This window comes from Musca vetustissima, unplaced genomic scaffold (genome assembly GCF_032173495.1).
Source record: "Musca vetustissima isolate MV318-11 ecotype Yass unplaced genomic scaffold, APGP_CSIRO_Mvet_v1 utg288038, whole genome shotgun sequence".
Lineage (NCBI taxonomy): Eukaryota > Metazoa > Arthropoda > Insecta > Diptera > Muscidae > Musca > Musca vetustissima.
The window spans coordinates 1,660-26,475 of NW_026879284.1; the positions used below are offsets into that span (position 1 = coordinate 1,660).

The window sequence follows — 24,816 nt, forward strand, 5'->3', positions numbered from 1 at the left end:
AATTTCCTTGGAAACATTTAATTTTTTACGAGCATCTAATTAATCATTCACTACAGACAAATTTCAGATCCTAGGGTACACATTCCAAACAATTGTCAATTTATTTCATTAATATTTTGCCATTGATAGACTATTGTTGCGATCGAAACGTTTGTTTGCCAGCATGGCATTTAAATTCACTGCTGTCAATGGTACATTTAAACGAACTGGGAATGTTGAGGATTCCGACGATGAGGGACTAACTATAACATCGGTAGGGGAAGGACTACTTTTTACAGCACTTGATGATTTTATATTTCCATATTTTGAAGAGGCAATTTTGCGTTCTTGGGGTTTCACCATCATTTTTGTACTTGTATCATGATAAGTAAAATGGCGCCCAACGTTACAGCAATTGTTCAAATCAGAAACATTTGCATCACACAGATTTGTATTTTGAGTCGCCCTTAATTTACCTCCCTCCACATTTTTTGAATTGTTATTCCCGGTAGGTTTTATGGGATCTTTAATAAGTCCCAATTTCTTCATGCGATTACGTCTATGCCATTCTTTCAATTCTAGATTTCTAAATTCCGAATCATTTGATGAAGAATATTTGAAAAGATTCAAACGACTTCTACTAAGGCTAGGCTTCTCGGCAGGAACCTTCATTTGTTTGTTACTCGACTTGGCCAACAATTCATTTATATTGTGAATTGGAAACTTCTCCAATGGTGGTGGATGTTTCCAGGTCTTAAGACGATCAGTCGGTTCCAATATGATTTTCATATGTGATACATCATTTAGCTTCCTCCCACCATTCACTGAGATACGATTACGCAAAACATCATCAATTGTCATTAGATCATTTTGTATCGACGAACTGACCCTCATTGCTTCGGGTAGTGAACCCAAATTTCCCTTGACATATTGATTTCGCAGCGGCATTAAACATTTGGCAATGGAATCATGTAGGTGACCACCACTATGATATGAACGAGCCATAATATTCAATTGGGTTTGAAAGGAGGACTGGTGTTTACGACGCTTATCCTCATGCCTGCGGAAGAGACTTGAACGGGAACTACTAGCACTGGAACCATAACGTCTCGAACCATATATTTTTAAATTGGGAGATTTTATGGGTTTCTTTTGATTGAGAACCGTATTGATGGTAGCCGTACTTTTCTTACGAATTTGTTGGTTATTTTGATTTCTCAAACCCAATATTTGCATCAGACGTTCGTGATTAAGTTTTGGGGGCTTGGAGCGGGCAGATTTCTTCACGGGTACGTTCGTTGTTTGTGGTATTATTTTTGTGTCCTGTTGTTCCGTCATTTGTTGTGATTTAAAGGTTCGTATGGGAGCTTTGTTTTCGGGACGTTCGGCAGCTATTTTGGGGGGCTTATGATCTGTAAATAGAACCTCATTACTCATAATACATTCACAAGGTACCCTCATGTTACCCTTCCTAAACGTAAACGGCATTTGTTTATAGATCTTTTGTATGTAGGTATTGACAATCTCATTGGTATTTTTCGATAGTACCCAGGGCTGTAGGAATTGAATTGAATTTTAGAATCTGATTTTTTTTCTTAAATTTTAGCTGGTCCATACTCACATTCAAATGAAAATTGTTTTGTACAATTTTCTGTATATTATTGCTGGCCATATTTTGAGATTTTTTATTTATTTTTTTAATAAGACCTCAAAGGGAAAATTAATTATTAAAAATATAAAAATTTTTGTAACAAAAAAGTCGAACACGAAATAAATTAATAAAAATATAATGATTAGAAATGCAAGGTATACTGTTTCAGAAACAGTTAAGAAGTAAATATGTATTGATTTATTCCAGACAAAATATATTTATTTAATTATCCGAAATATTGAAATTGGTGAGATGAGACGTCCACACTTATGCACCACTCCCTTCAATACAGGACTATTTCCCTTTAGATTGACTCTAGTGACCCATACATGGAATGCATGGGGGTACCAGTCAAATATGTTACTACAAAGGTGGAAGTGTACATACCGCCGATTAATAGCTGTGAACCGCGTTATTTACCTAACATTAGATTCCTATTGGAGGGCAATAACCGTATCGTACAAGGGAATTTCCAGAGAGGAACCGTGCTGGCGGAGCAAATTGATAGCTCCACGTTCTGCACGGTAAATGACGATGCCCAGACCAGAATAAGGGAATAGTGTCACAGTTCCCGAAACTGTTTAGCCTCTACTTTTCCGGTATTACACCCCCTCCGAACGGCATCGAGATCGTAACATATGCCAATGATTGTACGATCAGGCGTCGGATCCTATTGTTGAGGACATATGTGTGAGGTTGAGGACATTATTCACCACATGGACTGCGGAGAAGTCGTCTCAATTCGTTGGGTACGGATAGATGGCCAGCGTTTATTCAATTGTCCTTCTAAATCTACCCGACTTACTACAGAAGATGTATGGTTGCAGCCACTGGAAGTAGCTGCATATCTTAACTTGTAGACAGAACCTGATTCAATCAAATGGAATAACAACATTCATATAAACTGCTACAACAACAACCACAGGGACATTTGGTAGAATAATGGAGTGTTTCCACATATATATACATATATATATATATATTGAACAAAATGCGTTGCGTTGTTCCCATTTTGATCTTGCGATATTTGAATTTTTGGCTACGCAACTCAACGAAGGATTGCCAACCATTAGGGTAGTTGGTATCACTGGGAATGGTGGAGTTTGTCTAAGGTCTAAGGCTGCCACAATGGTCCGTTCATGTGGTCGTCGCTAAGTGAGGCCTTTCGCAAAATCGGAAGTAATTTCTTGCAAATCCGTCGTTGTGCTACATGTTGTGCTACACGTTGTGCTACATTGTTAGCAAGAACGAAATGCTGTATCAGGGACAGAAGCAATAGGGACTCCAAAAACCTTGGCTACTGTAGTAGATCGGCCAGTAGTAGATTCCTGGAGTATGGGAACATACCAAATTTCGGTTATTTGGAGTTTCTTGCAGATTCGCGACGAAGGAAATATTTCAAATACTTAGCAGGCTTGTAACAGAACATTTGCTCAATAAGCCAAGCTTTAAAATGGGTTTCAGGCGCGTCGGTCTTGTGCGCAGCTCTTCCAATTTGAAAGACCATGATCCGAGATGTCGTCTTCCACTTGATATTTCCATCGAATTCGTGGCTCGCCCCTTCTATGTGATCGATCACTTGGCTCGTTTTTTTACGCCTTTTCAAACGGTGGCCATCCTCATCCATTCTCACAACATAACCAAGCCAACGAAGTCGCTGCAGCTCAGTACGTCGATGACCGAGACTAGATGATACAACACATGGTTCATTCGACGGCGATATTCACCGTCGACGCAGGGTCATACGAGAGGCAATAGATCGGCCCATAGATCTTTTGGAGAATTTTTCTCTCAAGCACTCCAAGAACTACCTCATCTGCTTGCGCAAGTACCCGTGCTTCAGATCCATATAACAGCACGGGTAGTATCAGCGTAGAGTGTGAGTTTGGTCCGTCGGCCCATAGATCTTTCGGAAAATTTTTCTCTCAAGCACTCCAAAAACTATCTCATCTGCTTGCGCAAGTACCCGTGCTTCAGATCCATATAACAGCACGGGTAGTATCAGCGTAGAGTGTGAGTTTGGTCTGGCGAGAGGTGGCATTTCTCTTGAATTGCTTACTCAGGCCATAGTAGCATCTGTTGGCCAACACTATTCTACTCCAGATTTCAAAACTCATGTCATTAGTTTTATATATGACGGTGCCGATGTATATAAAATCTTCAACTACCTCGAAGCTGCAGTTCTCAAGTTCCACAGTTGGCCCGAGTTTACTGGACGTCTTGTACGTTGATACCATCAGCTTCGTCTTCTCACCAGAAGTGGATCTGGCACTTCTCAATGTGTTCAAAGATGGCTGTTGCCGCTCTCTATGTTCCACTTATTATGTCGATATCATCGGCGTAGGCGAGTAACATATGTTGTTTGGTGTACAGAGTGCCGTTTCAGTACCCCATCGCCTCTCGTATGACCCTTTCCAGCTAGATGTTAAAATGATCACACGACAGAACGTCACCTTGGTTGAATCGCCGTTCGGTATTAAAGGGCTCCGAGAGGTCCTTCCGGACTGCTATGCTGTGTCTTGTGCCAGTTAAAGTTATCCTGCACAGCCGTATTAATTTTGCGGTGATGCCGAATACAGACATGACTTTAAAAACCTCTGAACGGATATGGCTGTCGAATGCGGCTTTATAGTCATTGACCATTAGCTTCAGTCGTTCACACAGCACACTGAATAGCACTTTATATGCGATGGGAAGGAGACATATTCCCCTATAGTTGGCACATATCGTCTTGTCTCCTTTTTTTGTGCACGGGAAACAGGATGCTGAGGTTCCAATCATTGGGCATACATTCCTCTAGCCAAATTGTACTAATGGTGTATGCTCTTGACCAGCATCAGGTTTTGAATAGTTCTTAAATTAAAAACAAACACATATACAAAATTACAGACTTCGATATTCATTAATGCAGTAGAGTTCGAATATTTGCATACTCAACGTTATCAAAATATGTAAAATTTTCCAAGTAGTAACTTTTCTTTTACAATATTCTACTTAGTGAAAACACACATAATTTTTTTTAGATTATACATTTTATTGCACATTAACATAAATATGTATATACAAAATGCAGTAGGTATATATCGCATATAATATAGAAGCACATTTTTGTATTGCTTATAGCTAAATAAAATACATGCAATTATAAAAATTACATCAAATTATAAGGGTGCAAGTCTAATGAAGAGGGTTATGCTTGGACAGATTTAGGATCATTGTCATCATTGGGTATACTAAAGGAATCAAAGAAAAAAAGAGCGAACAAATGGGTCCGACAGTTTGAAAAGTACTTTCCTGTTTAAACATATTTTAGGACCCTCACTATCTTTCCATACGTTTTTGATAACAATGATACTAAACCTAAGCCAAGCATAATACCCCTCTATCCATTGCGTTGCACCTCTACATATAAATAATAATAATATTAATAACTCTGTATGCTATAATATACACAACAACATAAAAACTATGAAAAAATATTGCAATAAATTCGCGTTCGGATTTTGTGACAGTTTGCATGGAGCACCATCGGCCACCTCCAACCACTTAACCAAATTTAATGGATTTTTCAGTGGATTTATTACTACTGCCGTTGGACGAACTGTTGCGATTGCCATTCTTTAAAATACCACCGACACTAGGGGTGGTGCCAGTGCCAGATGGGGTGTTATTAGAACCACCGCCACCACCAGCACCATTGATGGAGGTCTTTTGCAATTTATTTGCCATCTCGGATACACTGTAGGTATTATTGAAATTGACATTTTGATATTCATATTGTTGCGATGGATGGTGATGTTGGGACGAATGTTGATGTTGATTATGGTGATTATGTTGTTGTTGATGGTGATTCTGGTGCTGATTCTGCTGTTGCATTTGTTGTTGACTTTGATGTAGTGGACAATTACGCTGATGTTCCAACACCGAACCATTTGTCTTTTTCAATTTTGACCTTGACAGGGTGCTGTGCAATTCACTTTGTAGCGTTTCATGGTGATATGCTCCATTTGCTGCTGATGTTGCGGGATCACCATCATTACGTTTTATTGTTGAACTAATAAAATCAAACTTTTCCGGTTCTTTACGAGCACCCGGCTGATGATATTCTCCAATGGTAACGGTACCCAATCGTAGAGTTTGACGATTTTGACTGGTGGGGGGACATGGGACAGAGGTTGTATTCCGATTAGAATTACGATAAAGGGAAGATTCACTGGCCGCACCATTTGAAGATGATGTTGATGATCTTAGCGTAACACTGGAAGATGATTCATTAGAATACAAAGACGTCGAAGATGATTTGGATGAATTAAAGGCCTGGGATTTTTGTGAAAACGGTTGGGTTTTTAGATTGTTGCTGTTGTTATTCGATGGCGGTGACATCAACTGCATGGGCTAAATGGAAAGAAAAGGCAAACAAAACACAAGGTAGATAAGTGGATGATTAATTGTTAAAATTAAATTATTTACCGGTGGTTTTGGTATATGACTGATGTTGTTATTATTATTGTTATTGTTGCTGTTACTTTCATGCAGTTGTGTCTTTTCTTTTGTATTTTCCACTGTCTCAATTTTACTCGGCAGTTTGGTACCCTTTGCACGATACGTCGTTGGGTCATCCATCATCGTTGTACGTTTTAGAGCTTCTTGGCGGTCCTATTAATAAATAAATATTCAAATCGGATTATAAAATTTAATACATACAAATTTAAATATTAAAATGCAAAAGAAAGTAAAATATTTTTAATTCGAAAAGGAAGAATATTGAAATCATTAAAATGTTAATATTTTCTTTAAGAAAACTAATTTTAATTTTGTGATGAAATCTTGATATTATGTATTTTGGTTGTAAAATCGGTGTTTAAATATTGTAGTTGTCTGTAAATGCCTTGTTGACCACGAACCATCGGCCCACGACCCTTTTCAATGTCTATGTTTTTACATAGACATTCCCCCTACAAGTCCATACGTCTGTATCGGAACTTGTACACTATTAATAGGCATACGAAAAGTATTTTCTTCTCTCCGAAAACTCCAACTAGCAACTTACAGTCACATTAAATTCAAAATAAAGCAATGACCTTCAAAATATCTGAAGTGGGCAGGAACTATACACAGAAAAAATGTTAATGATTATTTTCATAATTTCATTCATAGTCAATTTTTTACCATATTGTACATGTACCTCGCTTTGAATACAAGCAAAAATTCTTATAATCATAAGAAAGAAACTATTTTTCAAAACAAACCAGTAAGAAGAGAAGTAAAGTCAGACTGGGCCGACTATATGATACACTTCACCACTTTGGGTATATTCTATATATGTATCCTAACAGACGTCGCGTGTTTGTTATATATCTATATCTGAACCGATTTCAGGGAAACTTGCCAGAGAATAATTTATATTACTTCAGTACGTTGTGTCAATCGGCCTAGCTATGGATCTTTTCACGAAGCTTAGCAACATCATTCTAGACTTAATTCAGTACCTTATACCAAAATTCGTGCAAATCTAAAGATATTTGGACTTTGGTGCACCAATTACATAAAATTGGTCGAAAATGTATATGGGAGAACCATCTAAATTTGAACCGACTTTCACGAAACTTAACAGTAATTCAGTACGCTATGACAAATTTCGAGCAAATCGAATGATTTTCAGAGACTTTGGTGCACCAATTACCTAAAATCGTATATATATATGGGGGCATGGCGCACATCATTCTAGACTTAATTCAGTACGCTATGCCAAATTTCGTGCAAATCGAAAGATATATAAGGACTTTGGTACACCATTTCCCTTAAATCGGATGAAAATATATATGGGAGCTATTTTGTTTTTGCAAAATAGTCAGGCTTAATCCCAGTTTGTTGTTTTTATAAAAAACAACTATTTATTAGTGGGGAATGTATGGCATTGTCCGCCGAGGGGTAAGGCAGGCAGTTGTCTGTAAATGCCTTGTTGACCACGAAGTCAGGCGCCAACGAAACGAACTTCTCATTGGGGTCGTATCGCTGGTAACGTAAGAACTTCGAATTGTCACAAGAGACATTTGGGTTTGAAAGGTTTTTTGTAAAGAAGCTATTAATAGCTTCTGGGGAGAATATCCCAACAAAAAACTAAGGGAACTGATGAGGATCAGTGGCGAGATCCGAAACTATAGTCTTCCCTACCTTACCCCTCGGCGGACAATGCCATACATTCCCCACTAATAAATAGTTGTTTTTTATAAAAACAACAAACTGGGATTAAGCCTGACTATTTTGCAAAAACAAAATAGAAATGGTATCCCAAATAACCCGCCAACACTACTGAAGTTGTAGACGAGGCACGGTCATACTGTTTGGTTTATTGCTTTAACTAGCGATACCAACAACAACGTTATGTGCATTCGTCACAAAGTGACGACACATAGCAGTGGGAACTGTAATGTAGTTGTCTGTAAATGCCTTGTTGACCACGAAGTCAGGCGCCAACGAAACGAACTTCTCATTGCGGTCGTATCGCTGGTAACGTAAGAACTTCGAATTGTCACAAGAGACATTTGGGTTTGAAAGGTTTTTTGTAAAGAAGCTATTAATAGCTTCTGGGGAGAATATCCCAACAAAAAACTAAGGGAACTGATGAGGATCAGTGGCGAGATCCGAAACTATAGTCTTCCCTGCCTTACCCCTCGGCGGACAATGCCATACATTCCCCACTAATAAATAGTTGTTTTTTATAAAAACAACAAACTGGGATTAAGCCTGGCTATTTTGCAAAAACAAAATAGAAATGGTATCCCAAATAACCCGCCAACACTACTGAAGTTGTAGACGAGGCACGGTCATACTGTTTGGTTTATTGCTTTAACTAGCAATACCAACAACAACGTTATGTGCATTCGTCACAAAGTGACGACACATAGCAGTGGGAACTGTAATGTAGTTGTCTGTAAATGCCTTGTTGACCACGAAGTCAGGCGCCAACGAAACGAACTTCTCATTGGGGTCGTATCGCTGGTAACGTAAGAACTTCGAATTGTCACAAGAGACATTTGGGTTTGAAAGGTTTTTTGTAAAGAAGCTATTAATAGCTTCTGGGGAGAATATCCCAACAAAAAACTAAGGGAACTGATGAGGATCAGTGGCGAGATCCGAAACTATAGTCTTCCCTGCCTTACCCCTCGGCGGACAATGCCATACATTCCCCACTAATAAATAGTTGTTTTTTATAAAAACAACAAACTGGGATTAAGCCTGACTATTTTGCAAAAACAAAATAGAAATGGTATCCCAAATAACCCGCCAACACTACTATGGGAGCTATATCTAAATCTGAACCGATTTTTCCCAATTTCAATAGGGTTCGTCCTTGGGCCAAACAAATGAGCTATGCCAAATTTCATCCAATTCGGATCATAAATGCGACCTGTACTTTGTTTACAATTTAACATGGACAGACGGATCGACATTTCATTTATATCACAACTATTTCCAACTTTAACACTATTTGTGCTTATCTAAAGATATGAACAGAAGCGAAGTGCATTTTATACACTCAGCCTTATGGCTAATGATTATACCCTCAGTCTATGGCTAATGAGGGTATATACACTTCGATACGGTAAAAATGTGCCTCATCGGAATATTTGCTTCTTTAGACTAAATCCGATTCAGACAATTTGGAGTCGATTTTCAAATGTCCGTGCGTTCGTCTCTCTGGTCGGCTGGTGCGCACGATAACTTTGGAAGGGAGTATCCGATTTCATGCAAACGTTGCACATCGTAGTATTTTTACAAAACTTAGTTCAAGTTTGATGATGAGGAATATCTGTCCATTCCTTCTGGCACCTCCCCAACAAAATGGTCAAAATTTTCCTAAAAAATGTTTTAATAATATCATGCGAACAATTCGATTTGAATCAAACATTGCACAGCCTATTATCATTACCAAGCCTAGATCATGTCCGAAGATGGGACCCATTGGTCCGCTCATTTCAATATTTGTCGATCCAATATCAGGCGAACGGAATATTTACTAAGCCTAGATCAAATCCGAACATGGGAAACACTCCTTCTGGTACCTCCCCCACAAAGGATCGACATTTTTAAAATAAAAAATAAAATGTATCCGTGTCCATTGTCTGTCCATTTGAGTTAGAGCTTCTAGCTCAAGTATGGTTGGTATTGCAAATGGGGCACCCCGAAATATTCGGTATTATGGTGGGCTGTATTTTAATACTTTAAGTTCTCATTGGATATCAAATCTTCGTACCGGAAGCTCCATTGTAACCATACCCTTATTATTCAGTATTTTGGGAATTAAAAACGCGTTTTCAACAGAATCTGCTATATTTTGCTATTTTAAATTGACGTGGGCCACGAAAAAAAGATCAACATTTGCTCATGTTTTGGCGTAGTCCCCATATAATGATACCACCCAAAATTCGGTATTTTTGGTGGTAATTTGTTTTTTTATAGATAAAAGTTTTGGTATAACCCAACATAAAAGCTGGGCTTCATATTCGGTATTAACAATTTTGTAACCGAATTTTCTCATGAAAGTGATATATCGGCTTCTTGGTGAATACAACCCGGTCCAACTTAGCGACGTTTTTACACCTTTTAAATAATTCTTTCTTATTTATTTGGTCGAAGGACTAACACTATTGAAATTTGTGAAAATCGGTTCAGATTTAGATATAGCTCCGATATTTATAACGATCCGTGGTAAAGGCCGAAATTGAGCATAGCGTACAGAATTTAATGTTAATTTCGTGAAATTGTGGTAACATTGTTCAAAATTGAGCCTAGAACGACTATGCTCAAAATCGAGCCAAATATGAATCTATTAGTCCCGGAAGTTGCTATATCATGTTTCAAACCCGATAAGTCATTGTAAGTCCTCATCGATTTGACAATGTTTATGTCTCACAAATCAGGCCATATCGATTCCAACATTTTTTTTTCAATATTGACAATATATTTTTTATATTTAATTTATATTAACTTTCTTCGTTTTGTTGTTTGTCTAGACCAGTGATTGTTTTTGTGTGTGATTGCTTCTTGTTGATAAGATAAATATTAAATACAAACAATAAAAAAACAACAAAACATAAACAAACAATGTTGAATCATAGCAAAAAAGTAATTAGCAACTAAAAAATTATCAACAACAAGCTGACTTTTGCAACCGACTGTTGTTCTTCATGTTGTTGTTATTATTGTTATTTTTACAGTTTTGCCGGTAAACAAAAGGGGTATTGCTAAACCCCTTCAGACACATACCTCATAGGTACTGAACGTAACCAAACATTTTCCACTGCGTGCGGGTTTCATTGTAGCATGCACCAGCGTTGTGGTGGTGGTGCTGACGGCAGCTGGCGATGTTGCTGCCGCTGTTGTCGTTGTTGGAGTGGATGTTGTTGTAGCTTCATTATCAATGGAGTTTTGCATTTTGTTGTTACCTCTGCTTCTTCCACTATCACTGGTATCTTAATTTAACGTTTTTTTTTCTCTACTGATGGTGTCGTTACACTTGTTTTTGTTGGTATTTTGTTTTGTTACGATCTTTCGTTGGTGTAGCTTTTCTTTTTCAAATTTAAATTTAATTGAATTGGTTTGGGTGAATGACAAACCAACCAAACGTCAGTCACTATCACCTGCGAGGTATTGGCAACTAACTAACTAGCGGACACAACTCCTTACACTTCAACGTTTCGAACAGAAATAAATAATTGTTAATTATATCTATTGTTTTTGTGTTTTGTTCGAAGTTGTTAATTTGCTCTACACCTCGGAAAAAATATTGTTTGGTTTTTTTATCAAAATGACGAGAGTGAGAGAGGTACGACCAGATTGCTGCTGATGGTGCAGAGGTGTTGGTAATAGGTTTTGTTTATACCACAGGGTACCCATACTCCGGACACAAGTTGTTAAAACAGGAGAGATAAGATAAGGTTATACAAAAAAAAAGGAATGACTCAATGTCTGATGGTTCGGGATAGAATCTTGTTAGGGTCCCAGGTGGTAATAATAAAATATCCTGTTATTATTATATTATCTGACATCACAAATTTTTGTTTATTAATAGCACGAAGCGTTTCAAAAAAAAATGTGTGATAACGCAATTCAACATCTGTTATTTAATTCAAATAACAAAAAATACGCGATCGGATCGGCAGAGACAACACGCAACAACAACACAAAAGCTTTCCTAATACCAAACTGTCAATTAATTGTTGGTTATTGCCAACTCTACAGCTTTTAGTGGCACTTGCTACAAACTACATATTTGTCCCTCAGCGAGATAGGGTTGGCGATGAAGGTGGTGTTTTCGAAATACCCAAAATTGGGGATTTAAAAACATGGATCATTTAAATAATTGGAGATTGTCAATTCCCCATTCGGGTTATAATAAAATTTGATTAAATGGCATATATTTCGGAATTGTTTTTACGTTGGGCGCCATTATTGAAAATATCAATTTTGTTCCTATTAGCACTGCACTGGGATCGACTAAAACTCAGAATTCAATTTAATTTGTTTTTGTTATGGCAACGTTGGACGCCATTGTGAGATAACGTTATTTTTTAATTGATATGTTGGGCGCCATTATGAAAAACTGTAAGTTTGTTCCTATTAGCAATGACTTGGAATCGACTAAAACCAAGAATTCAATGCAATTTGTTTTTGTTATGGCAACGTTGGGCGCCATTATGATAACGTTATTTTTGAATGAAACTGTTGTCAGATTATGTTTTTCTCATTCGATCTGGAAAACTATTTGCTTTCAATTTATTTGGCAAGGGATATGAATATTTCCGTTGGTCGCCATTCATATTTTATATATCCCTAAGGGCCACGCAATACACCTCAGGGACATATTAACGTTAGGTACGAAAAACTATTAATTTTTAAATTGAATATGAAGGACTCATGTTGGGCGCCAATTGCATTTGTTCACGAAATTAAATATTTTATATATAATAGGCGTTTATTTTTAAAGACCATACCATCAAAGAGCTTGAATTTTTTAGAGAATATTTTTCAAGGCCTATAAGCGTGATTTTTTTAAAGAACATTTTTTTCAAGTACCAGCAGACCAAAAAGCGTGGATTTTTTAAAGAATATTTTTTCAAGGACCAGCAGAACAAGAAGCGTGGATTTTTTAAAGCACATTTTTTCAAGGACCAGCAGGCCAAGACGCGTGGATTTCCAAAGAACATTTTTTCAAGAACCAGCAGACCAAGAAGGGCGGATTTTTAAAGAATATTTTTTTAAGGACCAGCAACCAAAGAAGCGTGGATTTTTTAAAGAATATTTTTTCAAGGACCAGCAGACCAAAAAGCGTGGATTTTTCTAAAGAATATTTTTTCAAGGACCAGCAGACCAAGAAGCGTGGATTTCTAAAGAATATATTTTCAAGAACCAGCAGACCAAGAAGCGTGGATTTTTTTTAAAGAATATTTTTTCAAGAACCAGCAGACCAAGAAGCGTGGATGTTTGTAAAGAATATTTTTTCAAGAACCAGCAGACCAAGAAGCGTGGATGTTTGTAAAGAATATTTTTTCAAGAACCAGCAGACCAAGAAGCGTGGATTTTTTAAAGAATATTTTTTCAAGGACCAGCAGACCAAGAAGCATGGATTTTTTTAAAGAATATTTTTTCAAGGACCAGCAGACCAAGAAGCGTGGATTTCTAAAGAATATATTTTCAAGAACCAGCAGACCAAGAAGCGTGGATTTCTAAAGAATATATTTTCAAGAACCAGCAGACCAAGAAGCGTGGATTTCTAAAGAATATTTTTTCAAGAACCAGCACACCAAGAAGCGTGGATTTTTTAAAGAATATTTTTTCAAGGACCAGCAGACCAAGAAGCGTGGATTTCTAAAGAATATATTTTCAAGAACCAGCAGACCAAGAAGCGTGGATTTTTTAAAGAATATATTTTCAAGAACCAGCAGACCAAGAAGCGTGGATTTTTTAAAGCATATTTTTTTAAGGACCAGCAGACAAAGAATCGTGGATTTTTTAAAGAATATTTTTCAGGAACCAGCAGACCAAGAAGCGTGGATTTTTTAACGAATATTTTTTCAACAACCAGCAGACCAAGTAGCGTGGATTTTCAAAGAATATTTTTTCAAGGACCAGCAGACCAAGAAGCGTGGATTTTTTAACGAATATTTTTTCAACAACCAGCAGACCAAGAAGCGTGGATTTTCAAAGAATATTTTTTCATTGACCCTCCACCATTAAGCGTAGACTTTCAAAGAATATTTTTTCAATGACCCTCCCACCATTAAGCGTGGACTTTCAAAAAATATTTTTTCAATGACCCTCCCACCATTAAGCGTGGGTTTTCATACAATATTTTTATAAGGGCAATATTGATTCGTCGGATGGACTTTTAAATAACTAGTAGAGGCAAAAGCTTAAATTAATACTATATATACTATAAATATACTAGTTCGATTACATTTTTCACATCGTCATCCCTATTCCACCTTCCAAATAAATTGCTTCGCTGACAACAGGCTGAGCATTATTGCTTTCATGCAACAATGAAAAAAAGCTTAAGCCACACGCGTCAATTTTTGTTTACTTAGGAAAGGTTAGGTCTGTAGACAAATACACACACACAGACACACGTATTTATTAGATCGCACATTGCCCCAAATATCGTACACCTTTTAGTAATGGTAATTTAGTTCAAATTTTATTTAAAGCATATCACTCAAAACATTACATAAAATTCGGAAGTATATATTTTTAATTGCCCCCCGCTCGACAAAGTGAATGTAAAAGGTGGAAAATCACAATTTGAACTTGAAATAGATAAGGGAATGCATTTATAAAAACAGCGGAAGTAAATGTGTATCGTTTTTTCGATGACCTTGAATGATATAAAAAAAGAAATAATAATAATATTGTATGATGGAAAATAAAATAATTTAGTTTATTCGAAAATCAGTTATGGATGCAGTTCTGAATGGAACTCAGTTTGAACTGTATGAATGTTACATAACATTCAAAAATGATGTCAGTCATTAGATATGAACTAGATAAAAACTTATCAGTAAAATATGTTAGAGAAATCTAGAAATTCTTCCATCGATTGTTATACGAGAATTGTTAAGAAAAGTATTGGAATTTTTATATTTACTGTGTATATAAGAGTGGATTTTTAAAAATGCATATATTTAACGAGTTTCGAATATTCCTGGTGAACATCAGACAACAACATCAGATACGAATCTAACGTCATAGGCTCAGAATTTCTAAAATGAAGATATAAATATGTTCTAGAACAACATTTTTCCTTTATGATATCGGATCCATAGTAGATCAATGCAGTTCTAGAACAGACAGAAATATTACAATGCCCAACATTTGGAACAAATATTGTTCGCTCCAATAATTATTCTCAGACGGACAGACATTTCTGAATCGACTCAAATTATCTGAAACCGATATGGCCCAAAGGCTCGAGGTCTGAAACGAGGTAAATTTTTTATTGTATCAAAGTATTTTTACCCTTATTATCGAACCCAAAGTACTAGCTACTTCGTTAGCGAATGTGGAATATATTTAAATATGTCTTTATGTCTTTTTTTATGGAAAACTCCAAATGTCGGAGGACTAATCAATCAAAAGACCAAAATCGACCATTGTTAAAATGTGATTACCATTTAGCACCAAATTTCTTGACTCGAGCTTTATAGGTTCACCCAAATCCAAATTTCTAAAATTTATTACCTTGTTGGGTGGTAATAAATTTTAGAAATTTGGATTTGGGTGAACCTAGAGAGCTCGAGTCAAGAAATTTGATTTTAACAATGGTCGATCATATTTCCCAATTTCAGGATTCCAGCCCGATCGGTTCCTTAACTTCCTACATAACTCATTTATATGAAGCAGTAGTAATCTTATTCCCAAATTTCAGTGTTCCAGCTCTAGCGGTTCTTGCGGTTTTTGACCCTCAACCCAAAATTCGTGCCGAATGAAATCCCAAAAACCCAGCCTTATCTAACACCATTTCGTCTGGGTGTTGATCTTTAACTCAGACAGAGTCAGTCAATCAGTCAGTCAATAACTTTACTCTTTTATTAATAAAGATTTATACTCTCATCATCTTTTGAACTTAGAGGACTATACGTGGGGACTTTATAATAAACATAGACCTACCTGGTGGCAGATACATATAGCGTGTTGAGAATCTGGAAGGAGCACTTCTAGTATCAAATAGTGGTGGTGAAGAAGATACCCCAGAACCAATAAGAGATTATGGTATAGATTCTATACCACCTAGCCAAGATGAGGTCAGAATAGCAATCAATCGGCTAAAAAATAATAAAGCAGCAGGTGCCGTTGGGCGAACTATTCAAGATTGATGGTCAGATCCTGGTTAGCACCAGTTCATTGGTACAATTTGGCTAGAGGAATGCATGCCCAATGATTGGAACCTCAGCATCCTGTGCCCCGTGCACAATTAAAGAGACAAGACGATATGTGCCAAGTATAGAGGAATTTGTCTCCTTCCCATCGCTTATAAAATACTATCCAGCATGCTGTGTATTATTGTATCTTATCAATTCGGCTTCAGACCTGGCAGATCCACCATAGACCAGATTTTCTCACTACGCTAAATCCTGGAAAAACCCCACGAAAAACACATCGACACATTCCACCTATTCGTCGATTATAAAGCCGCATTCGACAGATCAATCCTCTCAGAGGTATTTGAAGCCATATCTGTGTTCGGCATTTATGCGAAATTAAAACGGCTGTGCAGGACAACTTTGACTGGTACAAGGTCAGCAGTTAAAGTCGGAAATAACCTTCAATACCGAACGAGGATTCAGACAAGATGACAGTTTGTCGTAAGTTTCAGAAATTATACTCTGTACCAAACAACACATGTTACCCGCATACGCTGCTGACATCGACATAATGCGTCCAACATTACGAGCGGTAACAGCCACCTTCGAACGAATAGAGAAGAAGACTGCCAAATGGGGACTGGTCGTAAATTGCGATAATAGAAGCTCATGATATCCACGCACAAGACGTCTAGTAGACTCGGACCAACTGTGGAACTTGAAATCATCAGCTTTGAAATTCGGAGAAGAATAGTGTTGACCTACAGATGCTACTATGGTCTAAGTAAGCAATTCAAGAATAAGACCACCTCTCGCCAGACCAAACTCACACTCTACAAGACGCTGATACTACCCGTGCAGTTAAAGTCGGAAAGGATCTCTCTGAGAATATCAATACCGAACGAGGATTCTGAGAAAGTGACAGTTTGTCGCGTGACACCTGGAGAAGGTCATACGAGATGCAAATATGAACCGAAATTGCGATCAGAACACCAAACAACACATCGACATCGATGACATCGACATAATGGGTCGAACATTGCGAGCTGTAACAGCAACTTTTGAACGAATTGAGAAGGAGTCTGCCAAAGTGGGACTGGCAGTAAATGGCGAGAAGACCATGTTGATGGTATCAACGCGCAAGACGTCCAGTAGACTCGGACCAACTGTGAAACTTGAAAACTATAGCTTCGACTTAATGAATGATTCTATATACCTCGGTACCGCCATAAGCAAAACTAATAACATCAGCTTTGAAATCCGGAGAAGAATACTGTTGGCCAATAGATGCTACTATGATCTGAGTAAGGATTTTTCGAACAAGACCACCTCTCGCCAGACCAAATTCACACTCTACAAGACGATGATACTACCCGTGCTCTTGTATGGATCTGAAGCATGGGTTCTTGCGAAAGTAGATGAGGCAGCTAATGGAAAGTTTGAGAGAAAAATTCCGCCGATCTGCGTAGACGGTGAATATCGCCGTCGAATGAACCATGGTACAGCTATTCTCGGTCATCAACATAGTCAGACGTATCGAGCTGCAGCGACTACGGTGGCTAGGCCATGTTGTGAGAATGGATGAGGATGCCCCAGCTCAAAAGACAAATAAATGCGAGTCAAGTGATGGTTCACGCAGAAGGGGAAGGCCACGAATTCGATCTAAAGATCAAGTTGAAAACAACATATCGGAACATGGTTTTTCATATTGGGTGAACTGGGCACAAGACCGACCCGCCTGTAAATCTTTTTAAAGCTCGGCTTATGGAACAAACGTTTTGTCATAAGCCCAAAAGAGGCAAGTTTGATTTAAGCAAATGGAAAATTCGATTTAATTCAAACTCCGCTCACCTTCATATTTTTAAACACCAAATGGGTGTATATCAAAGGTGAGCAATATACACATCGAAATGAATGTTGTTGGTAAAATTCGTTTCTAATATAAATTCAACTTTATAATGTAGAACGTAAATTTTGATTTAAATTTTATTTTAACCTTCATTTAACTTTTTACCAAGCCAGGTATAAACCCTCTCAACATCTTCTTTATCGTTCGGAATTTTGGACATAAAACCGATTTTAATTTTCGAAACTCTTCCCTGACATACTCACTTGATTTTCAGAAGACTCTGAATCCTTAAAACCATTTCGGAACATACGTTTATGGGCCTGTTTAAACTCATTCATGAGAGCACTGTGTTGGTCATCAGTGGCAATGTGAGTGTTATGGCTCTTGGTGGAAGATTTCGATTCACCAGGTGAATTCGAATTGTTGTTCAAGCTATCACTGCGCTGTGATGGCTGACAATTCGGTTGACGTTTCTGAAGAAAAATAACAAATTTTAGAATATTTTTCAAAATACAACTCGCAAATTCTTACCGCTCTACGTTTCTTCAATTCCTCCGTTATGGCATTTGATAAACTGCAACTATCAGTCTGGGCATTCGCTCCAGATGTTGTCGATAATTCATTCTCTGCACTGGGTTTTGTCGGTGACGTGGGTAAATCGTTTATGGCCACATAATTGGCCAATGTGGCATATCTTTGCATTGTGGAAGCCAATCCACCCAATTTAATATTCGCATCTTTGAATGCAGGATGTTGAGAAGCATTCTGATGATGATTATTATTCGTTGTGTGATGCATAATTTTAGGAGCACTTGTATTTTGTATGGCAATTGGTGGTGGTACCGGTGGGATGTTACTACTCTTCATATCACCAGCTGATTGTTGATTGTTCTTTGTCAGGGTGGCTACATTGTAATCATTGTCACTGCTGGACACACTTTCACTATAACCACTTGTCAAGGAGGCATGCCGTAGTGTGGTATCTGAATTATTATTGCTCTGCGTTAAAGGTTGCGTTGTGGCCACATAAGTGTTATTTATCGAAGTACCACTCTCGGATAATTTTATAATGGTTTTATTTATCTCTTTATGGGATTTTGTCATATTCTTCATGGTATCATCGGGACGCATGGTGTTATCATTTACCATGGATTTCATGCAACGTTCTACATTCGACTTGGATCTCGATCTAGGTTCATTTTCATATAACCCCTGCTGATTCCAAATATTGTGTTTTGTAATTGTCGGGCCATGTGGTGGTGAGGGAGGTGTGACATTTGTCTCTTCCCTCACTGATGTCAGACGCTTCGATTTCACATCACCCCAACATGGACTTTGATCACCGGTCACGGAACTAGCCGAACTGTTATAACCACTCGACTCACCAGGAAATAGATCACAACCGGCACCCTTGTGTACGGTCATATCCAATTTATTGGAGCTTTTCATAACGGCCACTGCCTCGCTGAACAACACATCCGAGAAATCGATGCTATTGACAGTCAAAATTTGATCTCCTGGCCGTAGTCCAGCCTCACGGGCCACACTTTTTTCCTTGGTAAACTGAACAAAAATACCCGGTTTCCATTCGGGTCCCTTACATATGCCCAGGCCCAATTTGGTTCGGGGTGCCACATTGAGTACAATATTCACCACCCGTTCATTGCGATTGCGTAGAGTTGGATGATCCGCTGTGCTGCTACTCGATTGAAAGGAGCACTCCGATGGGGTACTGCTAATGCTGGGAATTTTCACCACATTCCAGGAAAGATTATCGGAATCCGTGCTGTAAGATAAAATGAAATGATGAAAGAGGGTAACACTGGGACATACATTTAGAAGGAAAACTTATATTCAGCATGGCTGAATATAGATTCCGATGTAAAATTTTCCATGTAACCGGGCTGAATAAGGTTTCCTGAATAGTGCAGAATAGTGTTTTCTGTAGGAAAACTGCTATTCAGCTTGGCTGAATAGTGTTTCCTATAAAAAAAAACTTCAATTCAGTCTGGCTGATTAGTGTTTTCTATAGGAAAACTGCAATTCAGCTCGGCTGAATAATGTTTTCTATCGGAAAACTGCAATTCAGCATGGCTGAATATAGATTCCGATGTAAAATTTTCCATGTAACCGGGCTGAATAAGGTTTCCTGAATAGTGCAGAATAGTGTTTTCTATAGGAAAACTGCTATTCAGCTTGGCTGAATAGTGTTTCCTATAAAAAAAACTTCAATGAATATGAGTTTCTACAGAAAATCTTCAATTCAGCCTGGCTGAATATAAGTTTCTCTCGAAAATTTTCAATTCAGCTAGACTGAATTGAGGTTTTTGGCAAAATTCTCAAAATACATACTCTTTTGATGGCAACATGCCCACACTGCGCACTTTAAGCACCAAACGATCTTGACTAGTAACAAGTTGACAGAACTCCTTGTGGATGGCATCATCAATTCTGAATCCATTGATACGCAATATTTGATCGCCAATCTGAAATATAGAAAGTAAATTATTATTAAACCAAATCTAATTGTTGAGAAAAACATAAATAAATAGGTGACACACAAACCCCAGAATAAAAGATCAATGAATTACAAATTTCAAAAAACTGACCCACATTCGAAAACGTTAAAAGAAAATTGAAAACAAAACAACATGCATACAGAATACAATTCGAAAAGTATCCGTCGCAGCTAACAATATTGTCCGCTAATTAAAATTCATGTGGAGCCACACAAGTATGCGGCAACCAGCGTTAAAGCGTCACAATAACATTCAAAGAATGTGTAGTACCGGCGGGCGGTACAGACACTCTTCGCCATACGTGAATGAGTTGCCCATAGAAGGTGATAATGATGATTCTGTTGAAGAAGCACAACAATCTATCAGGTTATGGGTTATGCTGACTGGCTGACTGACTGAAGTGAAAATTCAAATTTTGAGTACTGGTGACACAACCAGCTTCGAAGCATGCCACTTCATTACAAATTCAATTTTTATGTGGGTTCAAGAGGGAAAATATTGTTGGTGTGGAATTGAAACGAATTCAGTCAACACGTAAATAGAACACTAAAGTGCGCAAGTACTTTCACTGTTCGATTTAATGTAATAAATGTGGGAGGCTTCAATAATTTCGATATGACTTTATTTAAATTAGTTAGAAAAGAAAGTACAAATTCAACTTAGCTGAATTGACGATTTCTTATAGATAACATTATTCAGCCAGGCTGAATTGAAGTTTTCTTAAAGAAAACCTTATTCAGTCGGGCTGAATTGAAGATTTCGTATAGAAAAACTCATTCACCCAAGCTGAATTGAAGATTTCCTATAGAAAACCTTATTTAACCAGGCTGAATTGAAGATTTCCTATAGAAAACCTTATTCAGCCAGGCTGAATTGAAGATTTCCTATAGAAAACCTTATTCAGCCAGGCTGAATTGAAGATTTCCTATAGAAAACCTTATTCAGCCAGGCTGAATTGAAGATTTTCTATAGAAAACCTTATTCAGCCAGGCTGAATTGAAGGTTTCCTATAGAAAACCTTATTCAGCCAGGCTGAATTGAAGGTTTCCTATAGAAAACCTTATTCAGCCAGGCTGAATTGAAGATTTCCTATAGAAAACCTTATTCAGCCACGTTGAATTGAAGATTTCCTATAGAAAAACTTATTCAGCCAGACTGAATTGAAGATTTTCTATAGAAAATCCTATACAGCCAAGCTGAATAAAAGATTTCCTATATTCCTTATTATTTTTCTAAAAATATAATGTTATTACTTACCCTCAAACCCTTCTGTTCCGCTTCACTATTCCGATCCACATTGGAGACAAAAAATCCCGTATTATATTCCTTGCCACCTCTTACTGAAAACCCATAGGAAGGTGTGGCACTGGGTGTCACCAGCATACGACGTGTATGTGGACGAAAGAGCCGTATTAAGCGTATTCTTGTTGATGTTGGTATGGCACACCAAGATGAAGCTGCTGTGGTGCCGGTCATCATGTCACTGGAAGAACTAGTTGTAGAGCCCTGAAAGCTGCTACAATCGGTAAGTATCGAAGTGGCCATTATAAGGTACTGGTCGCTGCGTCACTGGTCACAAGAGTTAAGGAAACTGAAAAGATAAGGAAAAAATAGAGAGGTTACTAAATGGGAGGATTTTAAGGAAGGAATACAAAAGGGAGTGGGCTATCAGTTTGGTCCTCCTCAAAATATATTCTTTAAAAAAATCACACTTATGGATCTAAATATATTCTTTAAAAATCCTAGTACTTCAAAAAATATTCTTTAAAAAATTCACATTTCTTGGTCTGCAGGCCCTTCAAAATCCACGATTCTTGGTCCGCGGCCCTTCAAAAAAAATTCTTTAAAAAATCCACGCTTCTTGGTCTGCTGGCCCTTCAAAAAAATATTCTTTAAAAAATCCACGATTCTTGGTCCGCGGCCCTTCAAAAAAAATTCTTTAAAAAATCCACGCTTCTTGGTCTGCTGGCTCTTCAAAAAAATATTCTTTAAAAAACCCACGATTCTTGGTCCGCTGGCCCTTCAAAAAAATATTCTTTAAAAAATCCACGCTTCTTGGTCTGCTGGCCCTTCAAAAAAATATACTTTAAAAAATCCACGCTTTTTGGTCTGTTGGCCCTTCAAAAAAATATTATTTAAAAAATACACGCTACTTGAAAATGTTTCTTTAAAAAATCCACGCTTTTTCGTCTGCTGGTACTTCAAAAAATATTCTTTAAAAATCCACGCTTTTTCGTGCACTTCTTCATCATGTTGTAAACATAACACGCCTATGGCTCTGATAGCCCTCTTGTATCTGAACCCTGGTATTTTTCTTGCAATTCACAAATCCAAATAAATTAACCATTATTCGATCTATGCTCTCTGCCAGGTGTTATAACGAAATCCCATTATTTTTCCATTTGGAAAATTTCCCTTTTTCCACAAATATCGAAAACGAAAAAAATAAACAACAACAACGAGAAAAACGCGAAATCAAATATCATGGGAACATCAGCATGGTTATCCTCGTCGCATTGGATGGATGCGCATGATTTCCTATAACTGTAATCACACATTACAACAGGGTTCATCATCATCGTCAGGTGTGGGTATTATTAAGGTGTGCGGTTGATCCGACGGTCGGTTGCAATAAATAAATTTCTCCCAAACAGATATTTTTCTTTTCAGACTTTGTCATCATCCTCAACGTCGTCAACATCTGTTGCCTTGTGCAGCTGAAATAAGAGATGTCACTTGGCAAGTGTCGTTCCGCCACAGGAGTACAGCAACGACAACAACAACAACGTCAAGTATCATCATTACAACAATGAAATGTTGTGTTTCTTTTGATTGTATAGAAAAATTCAAAAACTAACAACTGAAAAAAAAAATGGAAATGAAAGATGATCATTTTCCATTTCAGTGTCATTTGACATAGGTTACGTGACTATCATTGTTGTCTTCTTCTTCGTCTTCTTTTTCACTTCCACTGGGGAGTCATGGAGTCAGATTTTGTTGATGCCTTGCTATTTTTTTTTCTGTTGCAATTTCCAATTTGATAAATTTGTTTTGACAGAAATGTGCACATCTTTTGTTTGTGTGTGTCGGTTGTGCCGCCACATTTTCTTATTTGCAATTTTCTTTTTAGCCATTGATGTTGTTGTTGTTATTGTTGCTCTTAACTTTCTGTTAATATAACAAATGTTTTCCTTTATTGCAAAGCCATGCACATACATATGTATGTCTGTCTCCCTGTCTGGTATATATGCCTGTATGTTTGCTTCAAAAGATGCCAATTTCAACACTTGTCCGATTTTGGTAACATTTTATGCTCATTCGACCGGGTGCCAGTGGTAATTATGGCAAAAAAATACATCGGAGACAGACATCTGAGACATTAGCACATGTGGCAAGAAGTGTGAATGAAAATTAAGTTGTAGGTATGTAAAGTGTGGTGGAATATTTTCTGAGGGACTAATAACCGATCCCCAGAACCATAAGGCTGGTTTTTTAAAGAATATTTTCTCAAGGGCCACCTGAAGTTTTTACTTTCTCAACCATATTCAGAGTAATAAGCGTGGGGTTTATATTTTAAAGGATCGGTGGGATGATAAGTATGGATTTTTTTAAATATTTTTGAAGGACTTTCACAGCCTTAGGCGTAGATTTTGTTAAAGAACATTTTTGAAGAGCCTTAGGCGTAATTTATTTTAAAGAATATATTTGAAGGACCATCAGAGCACTATGCGTAGATTTTTTAAAGAATTTGTTTCAAGGATCATCAGAATACTAGAAGTAGATTTTTTAAAGAAAAATTTTTCAAGGACCATCAGAAAACTAGGCATAGTTTTTTTAAAGAGCATTTTTTCAATGACCATCAGAACACTAAGCGTAGATTTTACGCCCTAGGCGTATATTTTTAAAGAATATTTTTTAAGGACCATAACAGCCCTAGGCGTAGATTTTTTAAAGAATATTTTTTAAGGACCATCAGAGCCCTAGGCGTAGATTTTTAAAGGAATATTTTTTAAGGACCACCAGAGCCCTAGGCGTAGATTTTTTAAAGAATATTTTTGTAAGGACCATCAGAGTCCTAGGCGTAGATTTTTTAAAGACAATTTTTAAGGAGCATCAGAGCCCTAGCCGTAGATTTTTTTAAGAATATTTTTTAAGGACCATCAGGGCCCTAGGCGTAGATTTAAAAAAAATTTAAGGACCACCAAGCCCTAGAAGTAGATTTTTAAAGAAAAAAATTTCATGGGCCATCAGAACACTAGGCGTAGATTTTTAAAGAATATTTTTGAAGGACCATCAGAGCCTAAAGAGCTGATTTTTAAAAAATATTTTTGAAGGACCTTCAAAGCATTAAGAGTAGATTTCTTAATGAATTATTTTGAAAGACCATCAGAGCATTAAGAGTAGATTTCTTAAAGAATTATTTTGAAAGACCATCAGAGCATTAAGAGTAGATTT

General features: G+C 37.3%; 1 protein-coding gene across 1 annotated transcript; it reads right to left on the bottom strand.

Moving 5' to 3' along the window:
- Positions 1-5,176: 5,176 nt before the first annotated feature.
- On the bottom strand, positions 5,177-21,906 carry LOC133324104 (uncharacterized membrane protein DDB_G0293934-like). The gene is made up of 7 exons (XM_061532989.1): positions 21,619-21,906; positions 20,195-20,328; positions 18,374-19,628; positions 18,102-18,315; positions 10,901-11,043; positions 6,101-6,286; positions 5,177-6,025 (listed from the first exon to the last, which is right to left on the bottom strand). Exons 1-7 carry the CDS (start codon positions 21,904-21,906, stop codon positions 5,177-5,179), a joined length of 3,069 nt encoding a protein of 1,022 aa, XP_061388973.1.
- Positions 21,907-24,816: the final 2,910 nt, after the last annotated feature.

What these genes read in the sequence shown, in the direction of transcription:
- LOC133324104 (XM_061532989.1), bottom strand. Translation starts at nt 21,906, where the DNA reads ATGGCCACTTCGATACTTACCGATTGTAGCAGCTTTCAGGGCTCTACA. An exon ending in CGGAACAGAAGGGTTTGAGG is followed by an intron (nt 20,329 to 21,618) that starts GTAAGTAATAAC and finishes TCTATATTTCAG; the next exon opens with ATTGGCGATCAAATATTGCG. An exon ending in TTACGTTCAGTACCTATGAG is followed by an intron (nt 6,287 to 10,900) that starts GTATGTGTCTGA and finishes ATTTATTAATAG; the next exon opens with GACCGCCAAGAAGCTCTAAA.